At 37.9% G+C, this 16,268-nt stretch overlaps 1 protein-coding gene across 1 annotated transcript in view; it reads left to right on the top strand.

The window, feature by feature from the left end:
• The window catches only part of LOC124619570 (tubulointerstitial nephritis antigen-like), a 529,036-nt gene extending 526,335 nt beyond the window's left edge, over positions 1-2,701 (top strand). Inside the window, exon 10 of the mRNA XM_047146059.1 lies at positions 841-2,701. Within this exon, the coding sequence (XP_047002015.1) occupies positions 841-1,020 (180 nt within the window). The 3' untranslated portion in view covers positions 1,021-2,701. The remainder of the gene's footprint in view (positions 1-840) is intronic.
• Positions 2,702-16,268: the final 13,567 nt, after the last annotated feature.

Raw genomic sequence — 16,268 nt, 5'->3', positions numbered from 1 at the left:
TTCAAGTTGCTCAAAAAATTCATGGACACTACTCAGCTGATTTCCCTCTGCTCATCTGTCAGCTGTTTTGGGGACCCATCCCACACAGAGATTCTGGTATCCCATAATTTCTGAGCGTTTCACATAGGAGTACTCTGGAGACTTATGGAAACATCACAGAAATTTTATCCACTGTCAATTATTGGTCTTCATGAACAGTTTCCTTGATTTTTTGCACAAACTTATCACTGAAAATAAAAGGTCTTCCTCTCATCTGTTCCTCATAAACATTTTTTCTGCCTCCACTAAATTCTTTTCACCACTTAAAACACACTTGTTCTGTTCATAACACCTTTGCCATTAAACATTTTGATTCACAAAAAAAAGTGTTATTCCTTCTGCAAGTAGGAAAATAACCATATTATGTGGCTTGTACTTCACAGAATTTCTTACTGGCATCTTTCACACAACTGGACACTAAAATATGAGTCTACATACTACCAAGGGGCCTGTGATTTTCACTCTGGTCAGAGGATCCCCCTCTACCACTCAGTGTTCCAAAACTCAAAAATCAAAAAACCACACTCTGTTATGGTCATAGTATGTTTACTTCCTGAACAAGCCTTGTTTAGTTTAAAATATAAGAACAAGTACAGAAATGACAAACATTGCAGCTATCATCCTAATGTGTAAAGCTGATACTAATTTGGGTTTTCATATAAAGAGTTAAGTTACAACTGTATTTGAAAACTTTTCAATGACTGAACTACAGATACATGTAAACTCATCTGTCATACTATATACATTCCACAAAGATTAACTGTGAAATATTTTAACTTGGAAAATGTTTATCATTTCCAGATTGTGGCTAATTCCTGGGGTGACCAATGGGGTGAAAATGGATATTTCCGGATTCGCAGAGGAACAAATGAGTGTGAAATTGAAAACTTTGTTGTAGCAGCATGGTCAGACACACAAACCCCTGTCATGGATAATATGATGAGCAACCAAGACAATCGCCTCAGCAATGTTGTGTACTGAGGCTAAGGAATGCAACCACTAGAAAGAAACTCAGCAACTCAGTCAGTCAAAGGTTGTTTTCACATGTTAGTGGGGCTCTTTTTCAGTGGTGAGACATGTAGATTCTTAATCCAGCATTCAAAAAACAATAGCTGCATATAATTGTATTTCTTGTTGGATTTCTGTCCTCTTTTCAGCACACAAAATCCTGAAACATGTGACACCAGTTCTTTGCACTTTAACTTGATTGTTTCACCATGCTGGAGTAATGACTGTGCTGAAATTCAGAATACTGCTGAACATTTCTTGACAAAAATGGTGCCCTTGAAAACTGTTGTTCATGTACATGGTACTAAGGAAGAAGAGGTTTGTTAATGTTGGATGGACTGCTAAGCACTTAACCTTTCACTGTTAATCGCATCAATTTGTTATTATTCCAAAAAATTAACAGTTGTTCCTGCTTAAAGGAATTACTGTATGGTTTCTACTATAAAAAGTGTTTTATCCTTTGTATTAGGCATTAATAAAACACAGATATTTAAGTAACGATTTCAACAAATCCAAAACAACAAACTGCACTTTCTAATAATAAAGCAATTAGCAATCAGTCAAGTAATTGTGTGGTGTTTCATGTGTGACTTAGAGATACTGCACTCACTACAGTATTGACTTTGCTTTAAGTGGACTGCATTTATAAAAATCATTAGGTTTAATTCTGATCATAAACTGTCGTGATACTAAAAATCATGAAAGTTTATAAATATAAATAGTCCAAAGGCATTCAGTAACATAATAATGGCAACACGTGACAGGGAAGATGTTGGTTGATGTACCATGAATCTTCTTTGTTGCATTAAACAAAACTATAATCTTTGCATTCCTTATGAAAGGTGCAGCAGAAGCTTTTTACATGGAAACCAAAGTTCTGAGAAGTCAAATAGAAAAATAAATGAATATAATGTTGGTTACTGAAAGAATTAAAATATTTCTGTGAAATATAAATTTCACTTGTAAGATACAAATGAATTGTTCTTTTGACTAAGGCCATATTGTATTAATTAATTTATTGATGCTAGTGTAAGATAAAGAGTGTAATATTTTAAATAATGTCAGGCTTTATTATAATTGAATTTTGCATTGTGCCTAACACTTATACATTTAGTGTTCGAGGGATTTTAACCCATAAGATACTGCCAAAACAATTCACACAATGATTTCATGACAGAAAGATGATATTTCTGCTTGAAATTAACTACCACTATACTTTTGTGCATGTGTGTAATTGAATGACGCAGTCATGAGGTGGACAATCTGCTAGATATGTAAGTGGAAGAAATGATAACCATGTTGTGGTCTAAATATGTGAAATGTGATTGAAAGAAGTGTTATTAAGTGAGAGAAAATTGTATCTATATTGTTCTGTCTGAATATGGGTAGTGTAGTAGTGGTTATCAGAAATAATTCATGAATTCCAGAAATTTGCAGAGTAGTGTGAATATTTCGTATTCTTGATGCAAATGTAATGTGATACCGTTTATGTACAGTAGGTGCACAATGTGAGTGAATGTACTTTTTTTATAACATAACTGTAAATATTGTTTAACATTTGATTATTTAAGTTCTATTTACTGTTCACTGCCAATATAGTTATACTATAATTATACACTTGAGTCTTACCTCGAATAAAATTTTTATTTCCACACTGCTGTGTTTTATTGTACAAAACTGTTGCACACTATGTTGTATTTAATTAGACATTAAACACTGCACGTCTTTTGTTCACCTAGGTGTGGCACCTTAACTACAATTTCCTAAACACAAGTGACAAATATTATCCAAAATGAAAATTATGATTTGGTCAACAAATCTGGAAACTATTGAGAAAAAAGTTGCAAACAACCTTTAACTCACAGTTTCCACTTATGAGTGTACATAACAAGAATGCTGTCAGTTTTAAAAGGGAGTATGAGAAGAGAGCAGTTATTTTATTTTATCTGGTTGGTCATCATACAAAGCAACAAATAAATCAACTATGCTAATCCATTTTGTCTGCTAAGCCATGATTCACACCAAGACAATAGTTCAAAATAACTGTTAAAACCCATAAAAACACAAGAAATGGTTCCAGTTATTAAAGGGCATTCACCCCAATGCAGAGCTCTCATTTGCTTTAATTTACTTTCATATAGTTATTTCTTATCCCAGAGAAAAAGCATTCAAAGAATGATGTCCCATGTTTTGTACTTAAACTACATTTGAACATTTAACAACATTTAAATCACGTAACTCGGTAATGAATAATTCACTTTGTATTGTAATTTTTGTGGGATCAAACTTATAATATATCATTACTTACAGGTATGTTGTTGTTCTGTAAAGGATAAACAGAAGGTTTCAATTTTAATATCTAATTAAATATGGAAAACTGAGTGAGGTGGCACAGTGGTTAGCAACTGGACTCGCATTTGGTAGGATGCAGATTCAATCCCACATCCGGCCATCATGATTTAGGTTTCCCTAAATCGCTTCAGGCAAATGCCGGGACGGTTCCTTTCAAAAGGCACAGCCGACATCCTTCCCCATCCTTCCCTAATCCAATGGGACCAATGACCTTGCTGTTTGGTCCCCCCTTCCCTCCCTCCCTGACCAGCGAAATATGCAAATGTAACAACCTCACTAAAATGTTCCAAAAACAACTACTACTACTTCCACCTACCCTCTCCCCATTCTCCCTAAAACATGCAGCTCTACATATTCATCTATAATCTGCAAACCACTGTGAAGTGCATGACAGAGGATACATCCCATAGCACCAATTATTTGAGTTTCTCCCCATTCCATTTGTGTATGAAGTGCGGGCAGAAAGATTGTTTAAATGCCTCTATGTGTGCTGCAGTTACCCTAATCTTGTCCTCACAATCCCTACGCAAGTGATACAGAGGGAGTTGTTGTGCATTCCTAAAGTCAGCAATAAAAGCCAGCTTTTAAAACATTGTACATGCGCTTTCTTTGGATAGTTTATTTCTATCTTCAAGAGTCTGCCAGTTGAGTTTCTTCAACATCTCTGTTACGCTCAACCACAGGTCAAACAAACCCATGACTATTCATGCTGCCCTTCATTGTTTACATTCATTATGCCATATTAGACCTACTTGTTACGGGTTCCACACACAGAATGAGTGGCACAAGTTATTTGTCAGTTATCTCAGTTGTGTACCATATATCACATGTGGTTTACCAGTTTCATGTAACATGCAGTGGTGTCTGTCCTGACAGAATTGGTTACTTCAGCAGGATTCAAGAGAACATGCATTTTTGGAGCTAGAAAATGCCTCTTTATATTCTAACAAATAGAAAACTCCTTATTCAACATAGGAAAGAAAGAGGAACTGCAGTAATTTGTCTGGAAAACCTGGAATTCTCAGGAGTTAGTCTGTGACTCAAAACTTCATGTGGATTACTGCTTAATAAATGTGAGAAATACATGAAAATATCAGAATGTTTGTTACCTGGTCACAGCCTCCTGCAGTGGCTTTGTTATTGCCCATGGATTCCCGGGTTGTCAGGTTTGGATTTTATTACAAACGAAAGCTAGAGTAAAATCAAACAATGGAAACTCCAGGTTGGAATATCAGCAATGTAGGGAAAGCAGTGCTACTTACACACACACACACACACACACACACACACACACACACACACACACACACACAAACAAACAAACAAACAAACAACAACAAAAACCGGCAGCTCGGTCAATCATCAAGTGGAAAGGAAGCAGGAATCCAGAGGGGGCGGGGAAGGGGTAGCAGTGTACGGGTGGGGGGAGAGAGGAGCATTGTCTGGCAGAGTATACAGGGACCAGACTGCCAACGGGAGCACTGTTGGGAAGTTGTAGGCCAGGGATGTGAGGGAAAAAAAAGCAAAAATGAAAAAAGGGCAGGGAAAAGATGGGTGAGTGTGTTGGCAGAGGGCAGCACACAAAGAGGGTGAAAGATGAGTATGGGGAGGAGGTGACGGGAAACAGAGGGTAGAAAACTGTTGGGTGGAGGATGTGGGAACAGTACATTACCATAGGTTGAGGCCATTCAGAAAAGCTATTGGTGGAGGGAAGGATCCAAATGGCTTGGGTAGTGAAGCAACCATTGAAATCAAGGCTCTTATGTTCAGCAACATGTTGTGCCACAGGGTGGTCTACTTTGCTCTTGACCGTTCATCCTGGTGGACAGCTGGTTGATAGTCATACCCATACAAAGAGCTGTGCAGTGATTGCTGCAGAGCTGGTATATGACATTGCTGCTTTCACAAGTGGCCTGGCACCTGGTGGAATGGGATAAGCTGTCCACCAGGATGGATGGTCATCGACAGACTGTGGCCAAGAGCAAAATAGACCACCCTGTGGCACAATATGTTGCTGAACATAAGAGGCTTGATTTCAATGGCTGCTTCACTACCTTTGCCATCTGGATTCTCTGCTCCACCACCAGCTTCACTGAACTGCATAGATGAGAGTTTTCCTTACAACACATTCTCTCTCCCATAATTATGCCAGCCTCAATCTACGGTAACATGCTGTCTCCAAACCCTCCACCTAACCATTCCAACCCCTCTGTCCTATCACTTCCTCCCCATTCTCATCTCTCACTCTCTCTGCTTGCCATCAACTGCCAACACACGCTCCCCTCTTTCCCTACTCTTTTCCCTTATCCATCTGTTTTCCCCACAACCTCCTGACCCTGTGCCTGTTGGCAGTCTAGGTTACATATTTTGCACAGTGGCACTGCATAGTTCTGAACAGTAATAGTCAACAAGTGATGTGCTTCCATAGGTGGTGGGAGAGACAAGGGCTTATAACATATAAAAATGATGAAAATGTAAATAGATTAGTGTTTGTGTTCACTGGTTTGTGTCTAGCTAATGATACATAATCAGAAAATTCTCCACAACTGTAATCAGAAAACTTTAGCTGTTGATTTTTTGTTTTTTCTCTTTAATGTAGATAACTTTAGCAGTCACAAGAAAAGAAAGCTGGGACATATTTCTCTCACATTATTATTTGTGCTTCTTGCTGCATGCTTCCAAAGACAAGTTCAAAATGTTGGTATATCATTTGTACCATAACAAAGATTTAATTTTGGAAATAGCCTGTAGTATTTTTCATCTCAAACAGTAGGGCATTTTGTTCTTTAATAAATCTTCAACTTTATTTATATCTTGTTTTCATTTTAGTATTAGACAAAAGCTAATAAGTGATATAGCACATCAAAAATTGTTATTTGCAAACATATCCAAGGACATTTTAAATTTCAGTCTGAAAAAAGTCTGCAAAACCCTGGGAATTTGAGTGAAAACACACAAACACATAGTCTCTCTCTCTCTGTCTCCTCCTCTCCCCACCCATGTTTACAGCTGTGGAGTAGTATGTGTTCTCAATCTAAGAGATTTATCAAAGGTAAGAAGTCACCTGCATTTCCTTTGGTTCTTAGAACAAATATTTTCATTTGGGCAGTTCTGCCTTCAGGTGCCAAGCAACTGCTTGTGCCACTTGGCCCTTAAACTGGCCATGAGGAAAATGCTCAAGTTTTTTCTATCCCATATCCTAATGAGGTACAAATCCAACTTGTCTACCTGCCCTTGCTTCTAAATTATATTAAAAGTAAAAAATCTCATTAAAAAAATTTCACATTGTGGCACTTGGGCAACACAATAAAATGAAGTATAATGAGAAAATAATAGTTAATTCTTAAATCAGTTGCACTAGGGTGAATAGGATGTGTACATGCTGTGTGCAGAAGCAGTTCACAAACAGCTGAAGATACTTTTGGTTGTGGTCAGCTGTTTTCAGGCCACTGCCTTGAGGTGTAGCAGTGGAGGAGAAACTGGTGTGTCAGGTGGGACACCTCAGGTGTCACTTGTGTCACCCATAGGCTCTGCTGCTGAGGCACATTGCACTGTACCAGACTGTGAGTGGACAGGTGGCTGCTGCTTCAGCCAGAGTCTGAGCAGGCACATGGACAGGGGACTGCTAGTTAATTGGAGCTTCAATATTATACATTTTATGGAGTGACCTAGGGAAATGGTGTTTGGGGCTGGAAAGAACTCTGTTGGGCACTTGGTTTGTTTGCTGGGAAGGGGGGGGGGGGGCTCCTCCAAACCGGAACAGAAAAGAATCAAATTATTTGAGATGTGGCGCTGCAGACAAATGTTGAAAATTAGGTGGACTAATAAGGTAAGGAATGAGGAGGTTCTGTGCAGAATCAGAGAGGAAAGGAATATGTTGAAAACACTCACAAGGAGGAGGGATAGGATGATAGCACATCTATTAAGATATCAGATAATGACTTCCATTGTGCTAGAGGGAGCTGTAGAGGGCAAAAACTGTAGAGAAAGACAGAGATTGGAATACAGTTAGCAAATAATGGAGGATGTAGGTTGTAAGTGCTACTCTGAGATGAAGAGATTGGCACAGGAGAGGAATTCACAGTGTGCCGCATCAAACCAGTCGGAAGACTGATGACTCAAAAAAGAAAAGAAAAAAAAAGGTGATTGGGGTTCTTTGGTTTGGAACTGAGTGGAAGGTCTCAACCAAAGGCATCATTGATTCTGTAATGGTCTTGGCTTCACATTTCTGGAACTGCAGTGTGGGGTGGAGAATTGTAGGACTCCCCTTGATAGGTCAGGGGTTCACTACACAAAGGAAGCAGTTACTCAGGTAGCACAGTACTTGTGGAGCCCACTTGAAAATTATTTGGCTGTGTGGTAGTTTCAGGTCTCCTGATGAATGTTTGCCAGTCAGTATACAGAAAGTGAAGTCAGACAGCGTACAAAATAAAGACATTTAAATGGTCAAAATTTTAACAATAAACTGTTAAAGTATTCGTAACAAAGTTCTTCAATTTACTCCTCATCAGGAGATATGTCACTATCAAATTATACTCAGAACTGATAGCAGGCTGAAACCCAAAACAGAGAGCTCCAAAATATTTAGCAAGGTATGGGACATATATCGAAAAGACAAGACTGAACATCACTGGAAGGGAAGTGTTCATTGCAGTTGACAAAAGTATTGTGTCTATTGATCTCAAAACTGAGTGTAGCTGTGAAGTTATCTGGGTGCAAGTAACAGGTCTAGGTGAACTTACTTTTAATTGTTTTTACTGGCCATACAATTACAGCATGACAGTTTTAGGATTATTCATAGAAAGTAGCATGGAGATACCCAGAGCATGCAATATTAGTTGGAAGTAACTTCAGTCTACTGATTATAGACTTGGGTATGTATGGATTCATTGTAGGTTATACGAACAGGCAGTCTTATGAAGTAGTTTTGAACACACTTTGTGAAAATTATCTTACACAGCTAATTTGACAGCCTACGCAATGAAAACATTTTAGACCTATACACAAAGAGACCTGACCTTATTGACAGTGTCAGTACATAGAAAGGGTTTAGTAATCATGTCATCATAGCATTAATGGTTACTACAGTTAATAAGTCAAACAAGAATACTAGGAGAGAGCTTCTGCAAGAAAGAGCAGATAAGCAGTTGTTAGTATCTATATTAAACAATGAGTGGATATCATTTAGTTCTCGTATGAGTTACATAGAGGAATTATGGGCAAAGTTTAAACCAACTGTAAATTATGCTCTGGAGAAGTATGTACTGAGTAAGTGGATTAAGAATGGAAAAGACCTGCCATAGTTTAATAACAATCTGGAAAATGCTTAGGAATGAGAGACTGTTGCACTCTTGGTTCAAAAAGAGAAACAACTGAAAGAACTGAAAATAAATAAGTCACCTGGTGGAGATGGAATCCTAATTTGCTTTTCTGGAGGGTACTCTACCACTGTACTCTTACTTAGCTTGCAATTATAGTGAATCTCTTGCCTAGAGCAAAGTTCCAAGTAAACAGAGAAAAGCACAGGTGATGCCTGTGTATAAGAAGAGTAAAAGAACAGTCTGCAAAATTACAGACAAATATACTGAGTTCAATTATAATATATTTCCTACAGACAGAGAAGGTTCTGTCCACAAATCAGCATGGATTTAGAAAGCATTGTTTATGTGGAACTCAGCTTGCCCTTTTCTCACATGATATCCTGCAAATCATTGATGAAGGGCAACATATAGGATTCATATGTCTTGATCTCTGGAAAGCATTTAACAAGATGCTCCAGTGTATACTGTTAATGAAAGTACAAGCATACAGAATAGGTTCTCAGATATGGAGTGGCTCAAAGACTTTTTAAGTAATAGAGCCCAGTAAGTTGTCCTCAATGGTGAGTGTTCTTTAGAGATAAGAGTATCATCAGGTATGGCCCAGGGCAGTGTGATAAGACCACTTTATCCTTTATATACATAAATGATGTGACAGACAGGATAAGCAGCAGTCTGCAGCTGTCTGCTGGTGATGCTATGGTTTCATCATTGAGTGACTGTAGGAGGATACAAGATGACTTAGACAAAATTTTTAGTTGGCGTGAAGGGTGGCAGCTTGCTATAAATGTAAAAAAGCATAAGTTAATGCAGGTGAGTAGGAAAAACAATCCCATAATGTTCAAATACAGCATTAGTAGCGTGCTGCTTGACACAATTACACTGATTAAATATCTAGCCATAACACTGCAAAGTGATATGAAATGGAACAAGCATTTAGATGGTAATGTGGAAGGCTAATGGTCAACTTTGACTCACTGGGAGAATTTTAGGAAATTGTAGTTCATCTATGAAGGATACTTCATATAGAACACTAGTGCAACCTGTTCTCGAGTATTTTGAGTGTTTGGGATCCCCACCAGGCTTGATAAAGGCAGACACTGAAGCAGTTCAGAAGTGGGTTGCTAGATTTATTACCACTAGGTTCGATCAACATGCAAGTATTATGGAGACGCTTTGCAAATTCAATTGTGGAATCCCTGGTGGGAAGATAACATTCTTTCCATGAAACACTATTGAGAAAATGTTGTTTTACCCTTGTTGGATCTTGTGAATGCGGCAGATGTGGATATAGATTACATATATTTTATGTTTGACTTTCACATTTCAGCACTTTACACACAGATGTACTGGCAGCATGCAGACAAGCTCAGAGATTTCCACACACACCATTTCCTCTACCAACTTATCAATGTAGACAATACCTCATCTCTCTCCTAATGTTACACTCTTTTGTGGACAAAACAGCAGAGAAGCTCCTTGCCATCAGAGCAAAATTCTTTCCACTCGAACTCATCACTCATCTGCTGTTTCAAAGACCACTTCGGTAGCACAATGGGGAATGACGTCCCTCTTTGTATAAGAGAACTAAATAACAGTTCCAGCTTCAAGTTAGTTAATAATATATCCATTAAAGCAACAATAATGTCTATTTTTGTTCCCATATGCACTCATCATGCCATTACAATTACGTACCCTCCTTTTCAGCTAGATCATCCTGACTTCTCAAATCTCTCAGTTGGTGCAGTGTACCAGAATTTCTCTCCCCCATAATTCGCTATCTCTGAAGATATCACTTTTGAACATTTTGATAAATACATTTTGATCTGTTATCATCATTGTCAGCAGCTGCAGCAGCATCACCACCACCACCACCACCACCACCATGATTATCAGTTCTTAGTCAATACTGTCATTCACACTGTCATTAAATACCGGATGTTCAAAAAGTCAGTATAAATTTGAAAACTTAATAAACCACGGAATAAAGTAGATAGAGAGGTAAACATTGACACACATGCTTGAAATGACATGAGGTTTTATTAGAACCCAAAAAAAAAAACAAGTTCACAAAATGTTCGACAGATGGCGCTGGACAGCAAAACATCAGTGACTGCGAATGACAATCATGTATAAATGGAGCTGTAATGAGAGAGAGAATCAGATGTGGCAGCAGTCACAGCATGTAGCCGTTACCTGAAAAGGCGCTTTTAGTGAAGCTGTATTATCAGAATGGGGAATGTGTTAGTTCAGCATTACGATCCTATCGCCATAGGAAGGGGATTCGAATGGGTAAAGGTCCTTGACAAATGGGGCTGCGGCAAGAATGATTTCGAAGTTCGAAGCCACGGGTTGTTTAGACGATAGACCCCCGTAGTGGCCAACCGAGCACAAGGCGTAATGCTGCTGAGACAGTTCAGGAAGAAATGGAGACTGTAGCGGGTTTGTCTATGCATGGGGAAGTCAGTGCTCGTGCAGTCGCATGTCACACCGGCATTCAATACACTACTGTTTGGTTGGCACTTAGGCGTACCCTCCGATGCTATCCGTACAAAATTCATCGGCATCACGAACTGTTACCTGGCGATTTAGTGAAGCGGAGGGCATTTCTGGTGTGGGCGTTTCAAAAGATGGTGGAAGATGACGATTGGTTGAGTAACGTGTTGTGGACCGACAAAGCTCATTTCACGCTCCAAGGGTCTGTCAACGCCCACAACTGCAGAATTTGGGCTACCGGAAATCCTAGAACTGTTGTGGAAACTCCATTTCACGACAAGAAAGTCATGGTATGGGCTGGATTTACCACATCTACCGTCATCAGGCCTTTTTTCTTTGAGGAAATGCGTGATTCTGGTTTTGTAACTGCTACCGTGATGGGTGAGAGGTACGCCGATACGTTACAGAATCGCATCATCCCCAGCCTGGCTGATAAACACCTGCTGGAACGTACAATGTTTATGCACGATGGTGCTCCGCCCCATACTGCTAGACGCGTGAAAGATCTCTGCGCGTGTCATTTAGTGATGATCGTGTGCTCATCCGCCAGTTTCGTCATGCTTGGCCTCCCAAGTCCCCAGACCTCAGTCTGTGTGATTATTGGCTTTGGGGTTACCTGAAGTTGCAAGTGTATCGTGATCAACCGACGTCTCTAGGGATGCTGAAAGACAACACCCAACGCCAATGCCTCACCATAACTCCGGACATGCTTTACAGTGCTGTCCACAACATTATTCCTTGACTACAGCTATTGTTGAGGAATGATGGTGGACATATTGAGCATTTCCTGTAAAGAACATCATCTTTGCTTTGTCTTACTTTGTTATGCTAATTATTGCTATTCTGATCAGATGAAGCGCCATCTGTCAGACATTTTTTGAACTTTTGTATTTTTTTGGTTCTAATAAAACCCCATGTCATTCCAAGCGCGTGTGTCAATTTGTACCTCTCTATTTACATTATTCCGTGATTTATTCAGTTTTGAAATTTATACTGACTTTTTGATCACCCGGTATATTCAGATCATTTTTAATTCTATTAACACATTAAAGTCATTTTTAAAACACGATATCCTGTATCTGACCACCTTAAACAAAAATAACCTTTTGGTGTCAGATGCACAGATATAAAAAAAATATTTAATATTATTATCTGTTTCCACATGCACCCATTTAAAAAATGTAAAAATTATTTATTTTTGATATTGTGCCACAGAGTTGCAATGATTTTATCTTCTAAAATTCTTGGAAGAATATCTATGATTCGAACAATCTTCCACAAAAGTAAAAATTAATTTAGTAGACTTGAACTCATCTCAGTCTTCACATAAATTGTGATTTTGTCAGTTCAGTTTTAGGTGAACTTTGAAACAACTTGGGAACGTGTAACATAAGTGCCTCTAAACCACTGACTGTATGGATCTATATATTGCAAAGTTGACAGCTGGAAAATTAAATGAAGATGTACTGGGACAACCTCATCTAGTGAATTGCAAAGCTTTGCAAAAAACAATCACTCTACAACAGCAAATTTCTTTGATGAAGGATTGCATGAGTAATTGTAAACAGAAAAACATTATCATAAGCCCACGTGCCACAGTTTTCATCAGTAGAATATGGCTACTTTGTTATCTAACTGTATTTGTAAGTGATCCCAAAGGTTTAATTTAATTTTATATTCACTACTTCAAAAAAGTACAATTCTGAACACAAACTCCTTTATTATGCGCTTTTATATTACTTTGTAACTTCAGAGTTGAGTGTGACATTTCTACAACTGCTGATACCTGGCACAAAGTGTATGCTGTCAGCACTACATGACGTGACTAACTGATTCTTCTCACCTTTTTAAAGTCCTATGTGCTCTTCCCATCTATCCACAAACCAAGGAAGCTCAGTTTGCTAAAACATTTACAGACTGTGTTATGTTTTAAAATGTAGCACAAATCTGGAGTTTTCTAGTAAGGTTGTGGCCAATAAATGTACATAAAAACGGTCCCATTTTTGTTACAATGAAGCCCAGGAAGGCAATCAACATATTTTATCCTAGGCTAAAGCATGTTACATGTTTAGCCTATGCACTGTGTCATGTAACTGACACGGTATGTCTAAAATGTGACAATGTGCATATGCAGAAGTCCTCCGCAAAGAAGAAACACACAAAACACAAAAGGTTTGGTGATTCTGATAGCATTAATAGTCATACTCTAGCTTTTTTGTTATTAAAGATAATACTGAAAGCACTTGCCATGTCACCACATTTGGAGAGATACTGCGGGATTTAGCTTTTCCACATCAGCTTCTTTTAACCGGATGGGGTACCTGGATAAATACTGCCATCTTGTACTGTGACAATTTTGATGACGTCAAGTAAGTAAGAGATGGTAAAATCTCACAAATTTAAATTAACGTATATTTGCTTCATTCTATTGAAACACCACAAATTACTGGCCCTACTTGATTTCTCCTCCTTTGTCTTATGTCAGCCACTTTTGAAGCCAGTAAGGTAGTTTGCATTAATGATGTGCAAAGGAAATTCAAGAAAACAAATATGAACCAAGACCTGACTTATATCATAACAAATTTTGGGCATTTTCCTGCAGCAATAATAAAGTTAGACACATCAAATCTACCTTTCATGGTATCTTTGGTAATTATTTAAGACGAAAAATCTTTGCCGTCATTCTATGGAGAAGTGAGTATTGCAATAAAAGATGAACTGAATAAATTTACTGGATCAAATCTTGATTTTGAGTTTATGACATTGTAGCGGTTCTGCCTGCTTCATTTACTTCATTTGGTGTTCTCGGTGTTGAAGTACTGGCTGAAAAATGGGCGTAGAAGGCAAACACAGACTAATTTAAATGATGTAGCCGACAAATGCTCAGTTGTGTTTCACTGTCTTTTATTTTCACTTTTCACAACCACCCATATACACATTTAATATGTCCAGTGCACTATTGTTTAATTTTCCATAAGCCTCATTAATAGTTAGCAGGCGAACATCCATATACTGCTACAATAGTTTCCTGTTGAACATCAACGAGCAATAAAAACATAACCACATAATTCACAATTCTTTCAGAATAATCAGGTACGTATGGAACAGACACTGTCATTGCTTTAACACACTGCCTATTAGTGTAGCACATATTTCAACGTTAAGTTGATGTATTGTTGTCGTTCTAACAAACACAGGTTCCTCGTTTGAAACTCTGCTGTGGACTGACTGACTCATGACAAAAAACTGGGCCCTTATGTATCCTCACAATAGTAGGTTCTGAAACTACACATTGTTCAAAGTTAAATTTACAGAAATTACAATTAAAACTTAACTTGTTAAATTAATTGAATACATCAAAAAATTCCGTCTTTTTAACAGTTTCTTCCAATGCAAGGGTTAAGCAGAATTATTTGTTTAAATGATGAAATCAACATATATAGTTACATAAACAATTCTTTTGACGAAACTGTTAATTACTTTGGAATTAATTAAGTGCTGGCTTTGCTAACATTTTTTCAAATAGAGACAAATAAATCCTTTAAGAATTTCCTCCAAATGTTTATAATTAGTACAGAATTTATATTTGTTTATACGTCAACAATAGATTTTAAGTTACGAAACAATTACTGATTTCACCCTATATCAAAGGATACTAACTACGGATAGTAAAAATAAATTAGAAAATCAATTACATACATAAAACTAAGCCCAAAATTAGATCTGGTATTATATTCTTTAAAACTGAGGGTCAGCCTTTCTCTGTTATGAAAATACAGATTATATTCATGTATGTCAATCGTAATTAGTTAAAAGTGAAAAAAATTAATTTTAAGGAGGCAGATGGCAAAACAAGAGGTGAAGTAAAACTATCCCAGCTTGCTTCATCACAAAGTTGACAAATACTTTCAATTTGACTGCCTTTGGATAAAATTTCCTCACTAAAATATTTGCGTATAACATCTGGTGCCACAGAATTGTTATAAACTGTCCACAAAAACGTCCTGCCAGACAAAAGCATGAATTACATTTGTTGTCCTTTTTAACTGTTTAGCAGGAAACTAGAAAAATATGGAGCTGAATTTTTATAATGCATATTTTTATTGTTTTGCTGCCTCATTGCGCAAGTTTAGTGCCATGATATTGCATGAATCATGCATGTGTTGCGATTTGATAAAGCAGGAAAATCTGGGCTCCAATAACAGTATAAATTACAACAGATTCCTACGCGCCACATGGAGGAGCCGTTGAGTGGCAGACAGGCACATTTGAAGGAAGACTTTTGGACTTTGTTCAATTTTTCGAGAAAGTCCTACAGCAGGTGAAGAAATGACTATTGTGAACACAGCACCTGGAGTTGCCAGTGGCTGTGTGTGTGTTTGGAGAGAGACAGGAAGGAAGGGGGGAGGGGGAGACACACACACACACACACACACACACACACACACACACACAGAGAGAGAGAGAGAGAGAGAGAGAGAGAGTGAGAGTGAGAGAGAGAGAGAGAGAGAGAGAGAGATGAAGGATGTTGTCCAAAACCTAAGTAACATCCAACAGCCTTCTTTTAAATGTGCCTTTCTGCCACTCCACTCTTTCTCTATGTGGTCAGTAGCAATCTATCCTAATTTATACTGTTATGTTATCCCATTGTTTGATTCATAATCAGCTGAGTATGGTTTACCAATATTTTCTGCGAGTGAAAATAAATTGCAAGAAATACATATGGTATATATCCTGATCACTAGGAAGGGCAACAGCCTACTGTGTGGTCCATTACAGTTGTTCTGCAATAGAGTCACTATACAAGACATAAAAACAATTTTCACAGACTTTGCCGCCTTGTCCACAGTACAGAAAAAAGTTATGTACTCCGGTCTAACAATGTCAGATAGTAGGCACCCCTACCAGTTCAAAAGAAAATTATAAACATACCCCATCAGCCAATCTTCCTACAAATTATCTGACCATCTAGATTCAGGAATGAAAAGTTCTCTTAGCTACATGCAAAGTAGAAGTGTTTGTTATAAAACTGTACTAGTAGAAATGTACTATAAA

This window comes from Schistocerca americana, chromosome 6 (genome assembly GCF_021461395.2).
Source record: "Schistocerca americana isolate TAMUIC-IGC-003095 chromosome 6, iqSchAmer2.1, whole genome shotgun sequence".
Classification (NCBI taxonomy): Eukaryota; Metazoa; Arthropoda; class Insecta; order Orthoptera; family Acrididae; genus Schistocerca; species Schistocerca americana.
The sequence above is the reverse complement of the archived record's forward strand: the minus strand, read 5'-3'. Positions and strand labels throughout refer to the sequence as shown.